At 37.1% G+C, this 13,203-nt stretch overlaps 1 protein-coding gene and 1 pseudogene across 3 annotated transcripts in view; one reads left to right on the forward strand and one right to left on the reverse strand.

Moving 5' to 3' along the window:
- Positions 1-1,122: 1,122 nt before the first annotated feature.
- The window catches only part of SLC9B2 (solute carrier family 9 member B2), a 49,097-nt gene continuing 37,016 nt past the window's right edge, over positions 1,123-13,203 (forward strand). For 2 of the 3 annotated variants that reach the window (XM_036227651.1, XM_016159045.2), the window contains exons 1-3: positions 1,123-1,489; positions 10,695-10,829; positions 11,521-11,701. In XM_036227651.1, coding sequence (XP_036083544.1) covers positions 10,740-10,829; positions 11,521-11,701 — 271 coding nt within the window. In that variant the 5' untranslated portion in view covers positions 1,123-1,489; positions 10,695-10,739. Of the gene's footprint in view, positions 1,490-9,728; positions 9,750-10,694; positions 10,830-11,520; positions 11,702-13,203 lie in introns of those variants that run through there. The other variant, XM_036227650.1, reaches the window with a different exon arrangement.
- LOC118608849 lies at positions 8,337-8,456 on the reverse strand (annotated as a pseudogene).

Here is a 13,203-nt window from a genome sequence, read left to right on the forward strand (position 1 = left end):
AAATCGAGTGATGTATCAATGGAGATCATATGATTGAAAGGAAAGGAAAAATATATTTCATTCTTGTGTCAAGAGGAAGCTGGGTGTCACCTGAAACTTTGCAAGCTTTAGGAGAGGAAGAGTTCAGTTTAGGAAAATATTTTAGACGCTCTGAAGAAGATTATTGGAGAGAACATAGATTCATCCATTCTCTCCACAAAGGAGGCCACGAGGGCCAAGAATGAGTGGGTTCTGTCTGGCGGTGACATTTACTTGACATTGTCCCTCTTACTCGAAAAAAGGTGATTAAAATTGGCACTTGATCAAAGAAGTGAAAAACAGGTAAGAAAATTTTTTTATTTCTAAAGGAAATGAAAATTCCAAAAGGAGGGCGTGGGTATATAAACACACTTAGTTGTACAGAGAATACAGAGGAAATACAGAGGAAAGGAAAACAGGGAAATGGGAGTTTTAAAGGAAAAAGAAGCAAACTGCAAACGGAAAGGTCAAATTTAAAACAATACAGGAAGAAGGGCACATGTTAAGGAAGCGATCAAAGGGTTAAGAACAGCCTTTATCCCGTGACTTAATTGGTCACCAGAAAAAAAGAATCCTATCTTCTCAATAGCATCTGAGAAGACTCCTCTAAAAAGTACAACTAAAGGGTGGCGTTAAAATCCAGAATGTAGAAGTTGGTTTACGGAACAACAAATCAAGCCATTGGCTGCCCCGCCTGCATTCCTGGCTCCTGAAGAGCCAGCATCCTCGCCCAGGGTACCGGCATCGCCAGGAAATACTGGGCACCAGGGCTCGCGCCCACGGGGCAACCTTTCTGCGGAGCTTCCCGGGAAGACGCGCTCCTCCCACCAGGGGCCCGCGAGGCCACCCAAGGGAACAAATGATAGAACATGTACGGTGCTGCTCCGAGGTCTCGGGAAGCGGCCCCTTCCATCCTTCCCCAAACCCCGCTGTCTGCTCCGAAGCCTCCTGCAGCCCTGGGCCCCGGCCTGGAGCCCCAAACCCGACAGAGAGCGCGTGGGAGACCCAGCCCAGGTTCGCCCACAGTCTGGGGCCGGCGCCCTGCGCGCGCAGACAAGGCGGGGCTGCAGACGCCAGGCTGCGCGCCCAGCTCTCAGGCGGCTGCAACAATCACATGCTGGGGCTGGACCTGTAGCCATAGGCCACCAGGAAGGCCAGTGCAGCAGGCCTGGATGGGGGGAAGCTGCACACCTTTTAGCCTAGGGGTCCCCAAATCCGGGGGCTCTGGACTGGTACTGATCCATGGCCTGTTAGGAACCAGACCACATAACGGGGTGAGCTTTAGGGGGAGGAGGGAAGCAAGCAAGCTTCATCTGTATTTGCAGCCTCTCCTCAGCGCTAGCATCATGGGCACGGCTCATCCACAGGTCATCAGGCATTAGATTCTCATAGGAGCACCGGTCCCTGGAGCCAAAAAGGTTGAAGACTGTTATTTTAGCATATCTCCTGGGCGCCGGCTGGAGACCGTGAGGTGAGTGGCCCTGGGAAAACACCAAGGGTGTAAAGAACTAGCGCAGGGAAGAGAACCTCTCCCTGCCAGAGACCCCGGGCTGGCCCATCTCTTTGTGGTTGAACAGAGATTGGAATGTGTATTTGCTGTTGTGTTGTTGGACAGGGTTTTTCTTGTTTGTTTTGTTTTAGTTCTCAAATCAACCAGAGAGTGTTGCTACTACCGTGGGCAGGATTAGCACTCAGAGGTGCTAAGAACCGTCAGATCCTGCTGACTGGGGGAATAGAACCACCTGCTCAAAGCACAAGCTGGGTCTGTGCCTTTTTTTACTTATCAGGCATCAGCTCATTATCTCATCCTGATTGTCTCACCCTAGACTCTGGTGTGATTTGTTGCACTAAAAGATTAATGCTAAGAAGCCACTGGTCCCTTAAGCCTCCCATCAAGAAATCACAACACCTGGGTAGAAATAGCATTTATCTTACTTAGCCAGGTCAACCGTTGTTTTCACAGAAAGACTAAGACTTTTCCCCACTCCTCCGTAATGGGACCTCCACCTGACATTGCTGCTACACAGTTCTCATGAAATTCCGGTTTACTGTTTCTTTCCAAGTCAAGAGCAAAGCATTGCAGTTCAGCAAATACTTGCATGTCTTCTCTGGGACAAGAGGCATAGGGACAAGAGGCACAGGGACAAAAGATATAAATATGAATGAAATACAGTGTCTGCCATTCGGTAACAAAATCCAATGGATCAGAATCTACCTAACATGTAATTAGGTAGTGTGATTCATGCTATACGAATAATATGAACAAATGACTAAATTACAAAATATTTTCTAGCTTATAAAGGTCTTTAGTAATATAACCCTATTGACTAGATTTTTGTCCTTTTTATTAAGTTTTAGGATTTCCATTGTAAGCATTATAGAATAAATGGTGAAAAGTCAGTGTAACAGGTCTGAGTCCTAAGGCCTGCACTAAACGTTACTCTGCTGGACATGGAAGTTTCTCACCCACATCCATTCCTACCTTCTTCTTGTGTACCTTCTTGTACAGGAAAAACTGGAAAGCTAAAAACATTTCCCACACTCCCTTCCAACTAGTGTTCTGAATGTAAAATTAGGTTCAGGCAAGTAGATGATTTGCCTAACATTTCAACCACAGGGGTGAGGCAGAGGCTGTCTCCCTGCTATTTTTGGCTCTTTTCTGTTGGCAAGGAAGGCTTACGAGATACGAGTGTCCGGTATCCAGAATTGTGGGTGTTGGGAAGGACTTATAGCATCAGTGACAGCCATTGTCCTGTTGAATCACTAGCTCTGTGGTAATCAGGAGGCAGTTGAGGGAGATGGTGAAAATATTCTGTGCTCCCTGACCGGGCAGCTCCCAGATTCCAGCTTCTTGGACTCACAGCTGCAATGGTATTTTTGAACTCCACAGTCTCTATTGGATCTCTTAATAGTACAAAAATAGTACATTCCTCAGTTGTTCAGTTACTAATATTCTAGACGTGCTATAGATCTGAGTCCTGGGGCCTTCTGGAGGCCCAGCCTAGACCCTGTATTTCTAGCCCTTTCAGCGGTTCATTTAATTCCCTGTATAAAATCTCCTTCTGCTTAAAATACCTGGAGTGGTTTAGGTTTTCTGCTCTGCACTGATTCTGATTAATACGTTTGCTATGTAGCCTCTTGGAGTCACCTAAACCTAATCTCTTCAGTTTCTTTAGATGGCAAATGAAATTATGAGATTAGATCGGGGTGATTTGAATGCCTTTAGTTGGGCTCTGCCTTCTCCAGTTGCCACAGACCCCCCATATTTTTATTTGGTCCCCAAAACATTTGTGTTTGTTACTCATAGACTAGATTATCTCTGATTTCTCTTGCTCTACAAATGTATTTTAAAACATTTCATTGCTTAAAATATTTACAGAATAAGTTCTATAACGAGATTATTGAATATCTGGTTTATGCCCAATTATTTACTAGGCTACTGATAATTGGTAGGCCACGGACTCTTGTTTCCCACACAAACCCCAATGATAAAACAGATTTTTCCTCAGGGAAAAGGGTTTACATCTTTTTCATACAAAATCTAGGAACATAGTATATGGGAAGTTGTACCTGCCTATGCATTCACTTGTGTAATGAGGAGGCGTTCTCCATATTTTGTAGTCCTGTGTCATATGTGTTAGGGAAAGCACATGCATGATAAGTTCTAAAGAGTTTCTAACAGCCTAACAAAATTAAGTAAATCTTATCAACATAATAAAAGCTCTTTGCATTTTTAGAAATTCATTCTTTGATTTTTCTTTGGCTTATATGAGGGACTAAAAGGTTTGAATTTACTAGTATCCCTTATCTGTGCTCTTCGGTATAGTACATGCATGCTTCTTTCTCAAGGAAAATCTTATAAAAGGAACATAACGCATTGGGGGAACTAGATGGGGACTCTATGATGTACTTAATACTGCTTTAAGATTTTCTGTGACATAGGGATTGTTACCATTTTACAGATGAAGAAACTTATCCAGACCGGTAAAGTTACCCGAAATGGCCCAAGTAGGAGGCATGACACAGGATTTACATTCAAGGTTTTCATCTCCATTTTCCTCGGACTGTTCCACATCTTGCTCACGTAATATAACTGTGCATAGAATTCCCTATATACAATTTCCTTTTCATCTCTCATCCTTTATTCGTGTAGTGCCTTTGCCTATAATGGTCTTAATTTTCTTTACGAGACTAAGTCATCTTTCAAGGATTGATTCAAGTATCACCTGACACCAGCCAAGCAAAGCAATGCCTCCTCTCCCCTGTTTAATTCTGTGCCTGTGTTCTTCACATCGTAACTACATTACCTAAAGGTAACAGTAGCTGTTATAACAGATTAACTCCAAAGTCTCAGTTACAATGCAGTAGAAGCCTACTTCTCCCTCAGGTAAAGCCTATTCCTCATTCATGTAATGGTGTTTAAGTGGTGGCCTTCAATTCAGTGATTCAGGAACCCAAACTCTTTCTGTATTAGGGCTTTGCCATCCCCTAAGATCTCAGAATCCTTAGTTTCCAAGAAATGGACAGTAAAAGAGAGGGTATGTAGAGAGGACCGAATGAGAGGTTTCATAATTATAGATGAGGAATGGAAGTAGCATACATTATGTATGCCTACATCTGTCCCATTTGCCGGACCTTGGTCCCATGCCACACTGACCTGCAAGGGATGCTGGGAAATGTCAACTATATATGTGCCCAGGCAGCAGAGGAAACTTGTTTGGTGAAGTCATATCAGTCTCTATCCCTACCACAAAGAAGAGCAGCTGCATCTCAACCATCTTTGTATCTCTTGTGCTTTACAGACCATAGAAATCCAGTAAAAGTCTGAAGAACTTCACTGATTGTGAAGGGAGAGGTTGCTATCTCATGTACCTAAAACTGAAAGTTTCCACACTTCATTATGGTTGCTTAAGGAATGGTCTAGCATTCTCTAACTAGGTTGCAGCCTTTGAGTAAGGAACTTTGTCAGAATGTTCACTTTTGAATTTCAGCACAAGGGCTAGAACTTGACAAGAGCTTAATAGATGTTTTTTGAATGAATAAATGAATGAATGAATGAATGAATGAGTCCTTAGAAAAAGAGAGATAGAGTTCATTTACATGGAGTTAGGAAATACTAGTTGAGAAAGTGATGTTTGAATTGGATCTTGAATGGCTAGTAGAATTTTACCAAGTAGAGAAATCAAAAAATGCAACTCTAAGCAGCTATGGTCGTGGTGTTTTGTTGTTGTTTTGTTTGTTTCATGAGTAGAAATTTAGAAAACAATTAAATGTCTATAAGCGCAACTTTTTTTCATTCAATATTCAAATATTACAACCAAACTTCAGGGGTATGGGAGGGAAAATGTATAACCTTGCAATCTATATAATCTCTGTTGACTAAAAGAATGACACTAAAAACCTTGGCGCTAAAATCTTATTTTCCAGACATTTTTGAGAATTATCAACACAAAGGCAGTGTCCTGTTATTCATCTTCAATAAAGTTTTTGCACGATGTCACTAAATTAGGGAGACAGGTGTAAGCCAAAGGTTCCTCATCATTAGAGCATCACAGAGCTGGCTCTGCATCAAAATTACATGTTATGTTGGCTAGGCTACTTTTGGCTGCAAGTAAAAGGATATTTGGCTAATATTGCCAAAAAAATACAAGTTCAGTTTTCTCACACAACAAGACGTCTGAAGGTATGTGGGTCCAGGGTTGGTTCAGTAATACAATAATATCAGGCTCTGGGTTGCTTTCCATGAGCTCATCTTGACTTTCTCTTCATGCGTAGATGATGACTGCTAGAGTTACAAAAAATACAGTCTCCATCCACAGCTGCACCTACCACCCCCCCACCAACATACACACAAGGGCATTTAAAGACAAAAAGTAGGGAGGGTTCTTTTCTTGCCTCATTTGCCCACAAATTTTATTGGCAAAAAATGAATTATGCTCAGCCTTAATCGACCAGTCATGATTTATCCCTAGAAGTGGGGAAGGGACCCACTGGCATACCTGAGCAGTGGATTTTAAGCAGGCATAAGTCTTCTCTGCCATGCTTGGGGAGACCCAACCTCTGGAAATTCTGATTTTAGTAGGCCAAGGAATAATATTTTAAACTTACAATTAAATATATTTGCCCTTCATAGGGTGAGCTATTAGAAAGGAGAGATGCAATTATTGGGTCCCTTCTTTCCTAGGAATATCATTCTTTTATTCATATCTCTTTACATGGTGTTTTACTTTGTGATGGTTCAACCAAATCACTATCAGTTAAGCAAACAGAGTAGCAGTTGTTTTCCTTTGATAACTTGGTCTCATGTGGTTGGCATACCTAACTCTCTCAAATAAGGTTGTTCTCGTTCAGGAATATGTTCTTAGTCATTTCAGTAATTTAATTGTCAGGGAGATTTTAAGCCCTACTCTTTGCTTGATCAGAATCCCTCACTGCTGTGTAGGGCTTCTTTTGGGAAATGAACATTAGATCTGAGTTGATTAGCAGAGTCCAGAAATGGGAAGATTTCTATATGTTCTGTATAAAAATACTTTATGAGACTGAAAACCTATGCTGTCAATGCATGAGTGGATGAACATCAAAGGTAGGAGATTTCTATTATAATTATTATAGAGCAGGTACTGAAGAGTTATGGAGATGCTCCTTCAGATGCATGAATGCAGCACAGAGAGTACTCCAGTAATCTATGTAAATCCTCGGTAATACCACCCCATGAAATGTTAGCCTGTCCATATCACAGACAAACAAAATAACAGGAATAACCAGATTTTATCCATGTGATCTTTTAGCAGTAATTCAGTTAATAGCAGTAAGAATATTCTATTTGACCAAGAGCCTATAGATATTTGCAAAGTGATAGTTCTAGTTTTATTTCCTCTGGAACATTACAAAAAGCACTTTTAACCATTTAGTTACTGAGAAAACCTGAAAATGAGAAGGCTGATTTAATAAACATCTCTCTGTATATGAAAGTATATTTATAGAAATGGTTTTCAATGTGTACTTCACTTGCCAGAAGGAACAGGTGAGTGAGTGGACAGGGTCCTCCTGCAGCTCTATCTTTATCTGTCCCACTTGTTGATTTCAGAATAAGGTTTCATTTGATAAAAGATTCTTGGCTTAAAAATATTTGAAAATGACTACTATAGAAGATTCTAGGCAGTTCCCCATGTTTGAAAACGACACACACACACACAAAAATGACCTTAAATTGTGGAAGGTGGGATTAAGTTATCTAAAATTAAATTACCAGGTTCTGTCTATGAAAAATATTATTACCAAGGAAAGCTGTATCACTTTATATTCTCTAAAGTTTTAAAAACTGCATAATTCTTTTTTAATGCATTTTAAATTGCATACAAAAATTTTACTGCAAAAATCTTAATACAGAAATATAAAAAATTAAAATTGAGACTATAGAGAATAAAAACCATGCTAATTTCATTTCTTTCCCCAAAGATAAGTACTGTTAATGGTTTTTTTCCCCTATGTATATACACATACATATACAGAACTACTCATATTCTGTATTCTTGATCTGCAGTTCCCTCTCAAGTTTGGAGGAAAGAGTAAGGAGACTGTTCTGTTGAAATCCACAGCTCTATGATTTTGGTGGTATATGTCCTTAATACTGAAAAATGAAGCTTAAATTAAGCCAAGATCATTTCTAAGTGGATCAGTCCTGTAGGAAATTCTGGTTACTGGGAATGCTAAAAAGAAGCATGAGTGGGCAACAGCCTTTGCATATGTCTTTAGAAAACACTTGCCCTGCTAACCTACAAGCAATTACACAGCCACAGCAGTCAGAACAGCCATGTCCTTGGCTTAGATCCAACCTCATCCTTTTATTGAAATCTATATTTGAATCACAGAACTTCGAATTCACGTTAGTTACTGAATTTAAGAAATCTATACAATTTCACCATTTGACACAGGATAAACTTTTCCTAGCATGGTTTACAAGTTGTGTATCAGTCTGAATAATACGATATCTTGGGTGAGAAGCAGAAAGAAACTGTGAATAGGCACTTTTAGTGTGTATCGAAAATATACCTTGTCTTCCCAGTTTTCAGTATAATTTTCTGATGTACAAAAGTCTCTCAAAGCATCTGATTTTAACTGAATATTTTAAAAAGAAAAGCACCTGAGCTCTTAGACTCTTAAGGCATACTTAAGTGGCAAGTTGTCACTTAGCTGGTTTATTCAGAATATGTAAACAATATTGTCATGAGAATAGATAAAAGTTTTATTTTTGTTCATTTCATTTTGTTACCAGTGTTGTGCAACCTGAATGGATTAGTAATTTTTTTTTTTTTTAACACCTACGGCACCTGGTCTTCCTTTGTGGTCTCCCATCCAAGTACTAACCAGGCCCGACCCTGCTTAGGCTTCTGAGATCGGAAGGGATCGGGCATGTTCAGGGTGGCATGGCCATAGACTTAATTTTTTTGTTTATAATAAACTCTATAACATTCATAACAATGCAAAAGTGTAAAGCTAAAAATAATATAAAGTAGAAAATAAAAATATTTATATTTGCTTATAAAGTGTGTTTTTAAACTTATTGTGGAATGTTTTTTCAAACTTAAAACTAACTGTAAGTATATATGACTGGGTTTTTAAACAAAATATTACAGCAAAAAATGTAAGAATATAATTCAATGATTTAGTAGAAATATCATGAGGCCAAAGATATAGATTAAAGAACTATCTCATTTCCCACATTTTCATGTAGTTTTACCGAGGCACGACTGATACGGGCTATGTTAGCTGAAAAAAGTTATTTAGCCATTTTAGATTTTAGTTTTATCATTTGAATATTAAAGAGATTAGACTAGGTAATTTCTAAATACCTTTCCAACTTTTATTATTAAACTGTGATTCTTAGCTACTTAGAAATCATCTAGTTTCTAGTTTTTAATTTTTACATCCCAGACATCTATCTCTCAGGTATACATATAACATTGTATTAGTTTAAGGTATACAACATGATAATTTGATATAAGTATATATTGTGAAATGACTAACACAGTAAGTTTAGTTAGCGTTCATCATCTCACATAGTTATTTTTTTTTTCTTGTGGTGAGAACTTTTGGGTCAAATCAATTCTTAAGTGATCTCTTAAACCTTCACTAGGACCAAGGATTTTAAAAACCTTCCATGAACACAATGAAAAAATAATTAAATTCCATAAACTGCAGTATTTCAAAAACAAAGTATTTCAAAAACAAAGTATACATATGTACACACATATATTATCATATATGCATTTACTCTACATGATATATAATAAAAATCAAACTAAAGGTTTTTGAGATGTGACTCTGTCTAACATTGAAAATAATTCCTTGAGGCAGGGGTCTTGTCTAATTGACCCCTGTCTTTGTGGCCTAGCATAGTGCCTGGTACATATTAGGCACTCAAATATGTATTTAATTAGATTTTCCCTTCTCTCATACAATTTTCTCTTTGGTTGTACCAAAGTTTGTAGTATGTACCTCTATTATAACATTCATCATACTTGTTGCATTAGGAATAAGTTCAGTTACTAGTAAAAAGAAAATTCAACTGATAGTGGTGTAAACAACTACCTCAAATTTTGGCAGTCCTAGACTGATGCAGCAACTCAAGGATGTTGTCAAGGCATCATCTCATCCGATTTTATTTATCTACTCTCTTTGACATAGGGCCTTTTGCTCTCAAGGTTGGAAGATGGCTGTTGGCCCTCCAGGTAGTGTATCTACATTTGAGGAAGAAGAAAGGGAAATGTTGGAGGACAAAGGGTAAACAGTGATTCTTGAAAGCCTTGCTTTATTTTTTGAGAATGAAAGTCCTCCTCAGGGACTCCCACTTATGTCTCATTACAGACAGCTGTGACACTTGGCCACCTCTCCCTACAAACTGGCTAGGAATTAGAATGTTTCGTGCTCAGCCTATATAGCATAGGAAGCCCAGGGAGAAGAGATTGAAGTGGGTGTTTATGGAGCAACTTGTAGGCCTACATTACGGGATTTTTAGTTACTTTATATAAGTTAATTTTTTTTTCTGGCACACTGTAAGCCTATAGAGAATGAAAAAAAAAATGTGTTTTGCCTACAATAGCTAGCATGTAACTACCATAGCACTTACTACAGTGTCTAAGACATTGTGGTTACTCAAATCAATATTGTTATATTTTTTACTTTAATTTGGAAATAAGTACCAGGCAGGAATTAATCACTCTAGTTTTTGTGAAAATGATAGAATCCAAAAATTTCTCTTTGAAGACTCATCTCCTCATATCAACATTGGAAAATTACTTGTAGTCTTTCTGATTCTTTGAGGTGGCCCATAAGAGAGGATTATTTAATGGTAATATTGGAATATTTGAAGTAAAACTAAAAAAAAAAAGAGCAGGAAAGAAATCATATAAAAGTATGATGGTCAACAAGGGCTTTTTCAAGAGGGGTAAGAGGTAGATAAGAATTAGGATAAAATATTGTAAAAAAAGAAAAGAAAAGAAAGAAAAGATTAGCAATTGAAAACTGAGAATAACCTAATTTAAAGTATTTTAACCACTCAGAGTTCTAAGGGACAAAATAAGTATAGTTCATTCATTTAAATTGCTCAAATTGCTGTTTATTTGTTTAAACCTAAAATTGCTATTCTATAACTATACTGTTTTTCTTCCAAACAGATCTTATTCCTCATCCATTTGTCATCTTATTCTTAATTATAAATCATGGGGGATGAAGATAAAACAATTGAACGTGAAGATTTGAAACCATCTACAGGGGTGAATCACGTAGTCTCTACGTATCAAGAAACACAGGTAAATCTATGATCAAAGGGAGAACATCCCAACTATTTCCTTAAGGAAGAACTTTATGTTTCCAAATCTATGTTGGAATTGTGTTCTCCTCCTCCTCTATTCATTCAGTTAAGGATCCTCCCATTCTTAATCCTCAAACTCTTACTGTCTAAGCTATGTGTGACTACCAGTTTCCCCAAATAGTCATTAGCAGCTGGCCCAACATGAAGCTGGAAAAATGGAGAACCTGTGAATATCTTTGTGTTCTCAGCCTAAGCCTTAGTATGATTCTGTTCTTCCTTCTCTCTTTTTATTGCTTAAATTCAAGTAGGTGAATGAATGTGAATTGGTTTTTACCACAGATAGTCATCTTTTTTTGGAACTACTGTTATATATTTACTATTGCCTTGCATCATATCTTAAATAGGCTAATTTTTAAACCTAGTATTGCAAAACACAATGAACTTTTATATGACTTAAGCATTTGTAATGATACAAATAGTCACTCAGTGGTAAATACTCCACATAGTTCTTATTCCAAGCATTAGCTGATTAGCTAGTAATAAAGCTATTCATTTACCCTGTAAAGTGTTAGCCTTGATTCTAGTAATGGGAATTTGATTTGTGATATGATGGCTCAGTAACTAAAAAAAAAAAAATTTATAGCAAATATACACTTTTAAGGAATTTTTTTAAATTGCTTTAAACACAGGAGGAAACAGTAATGAATCTCAAAGGTATAGATAGAAATGAACCAACAGAAGGAAGTAACCTTTTGAATAGCAGTGAAAAAAAGCTACAAGCAACAACAACTGAATCTACTTGTTTTCAAAGACTAAGGGAAACATTCTCCTGCCCTCCACATGGTTCACTGGATAAAGTAATAACAAATGGTATGTAAATGGTAAGGATGATTTAAGAAAGGAACGATAAAAGATGAAGTTGCATATGGAAGATTACAAAATAATACAGTTTGAAGGGCAAAAAGAAGTTTACTTCTCTTACATAAAAACTATTAGGTGAACAATTTACAATGGCATGTAGCTCTGCTCCACTCAGTCATTCAGGGGCTCAGGCTGAAGGAGGGCTCCCCCATTCTTGACATGGGGCTTCTAAGAGCACTGTGGTCACCACCATTCTAGCCATCAGAAAGAGGAAAGGAACCCAGATCAAGGACCTTTTCCTTTTCTGTGTCTGAGTAATTTCACAGGATTATGTTAGGGCTCCAGTAAAAAAAAAAAATATTGAGAAATCACTTATAAACAGAAACACACTGCATAAATGTTGGTTGTTATTATTGCTAGGTAATGGAACTAATGTTTGAGAGAACATGGCTCAGTTTATACTTCTGAATGAATATTGTCATTTTATGAGTAGGGATCTTAGTTTGCATTTCAACTTATTACAATAGAGCTATTATTACTTAAAATATTCTGGGGATTTTTCTTTGGGAATTTTTCTCAGCATGATTTTGAATATTGTTAGGGTTGGGATATATTTGTCTTTTAAGAATAAGTTTGGTTTTTGGAGGCGGCCAAACATTCTGATATCGATTTGATAAATATAAATGGATATTCAAATTGAATACTACTGTTTTTGTTTTAAAAGAAATGTGTGTGTTTGTGTCTATTACTTATGTTGGTGGATATGTAGAATAGTAGGAAAAAGAAAGGGTTGAAAATTGTCTAAAAAGACAAATTTAAAGACAATTTCAAAAATTGTGTTGAAATAAACATGATGCCTCCCAAAGTAAATATGTTGATGAATATTATACGTTTGAGCTAAAAGTTATGTTTACTGAAAAATTAGACTCACTTCTCTATAGCCATGTTTTATTTGGGAGCTCTGAAAGTATTTTTACCATTCTTAACTGGGGCAATGAAAGCCAAGTATAATACATTACATTTTAGGCTCTAGATATGTTTTCAGTGAAATTAGGTACGTTTCTAAACTAGCATGAGAAAAAAATTTCTGTCCTTTTTATTATTTTTTTAAACTTTTACCATTCAAATTATGGTACATTTCTAGTTAAAACATTTATAGTAAAACAGATAACAGATTGACAAAGTAAATTATTGAAAAGTAAATTATTAATGGAATTAAATGATTTAAGAGATACCTTATAAATGTGCATTTACTATGTATTTAGAACTGCATTTTGAATATGGGAAAGGAAAGGAAAGTTAGAAATTTTAAAAGCAGTGGTCTTAAAGTGGAAAAAAAATGTAATTATTGACACAGTATTTATTTATTCCTATCAACATATAATTTATATTACCAATATATATTTATTGGCCAAGTATACTACCCATATGTAATTATTGACACAGTAATTATTTGTTCTTATCAATAAGTACATAACCAGATCTCGTGTATGATATATTAAAGTTCCATT

The sequence above is a fragment of the Rousettus aegyptiacus genome, unplaced genomic scaffold (assembly GCF_014176215.1).
Source record: "Rousettus aegyptiacus isolate mRouAeg1 unplaced genomic scaffold, mRouAeg1.p scaffold_m13_p_10, whole genome shotgun sequence".
NCBI classification, from domain to species: Eukaryota; Metazoa; Chordata; class Mammalia; order Chiroptera; family Pteropodidae; genus Rousettus; species Rousettus aegyptiacus.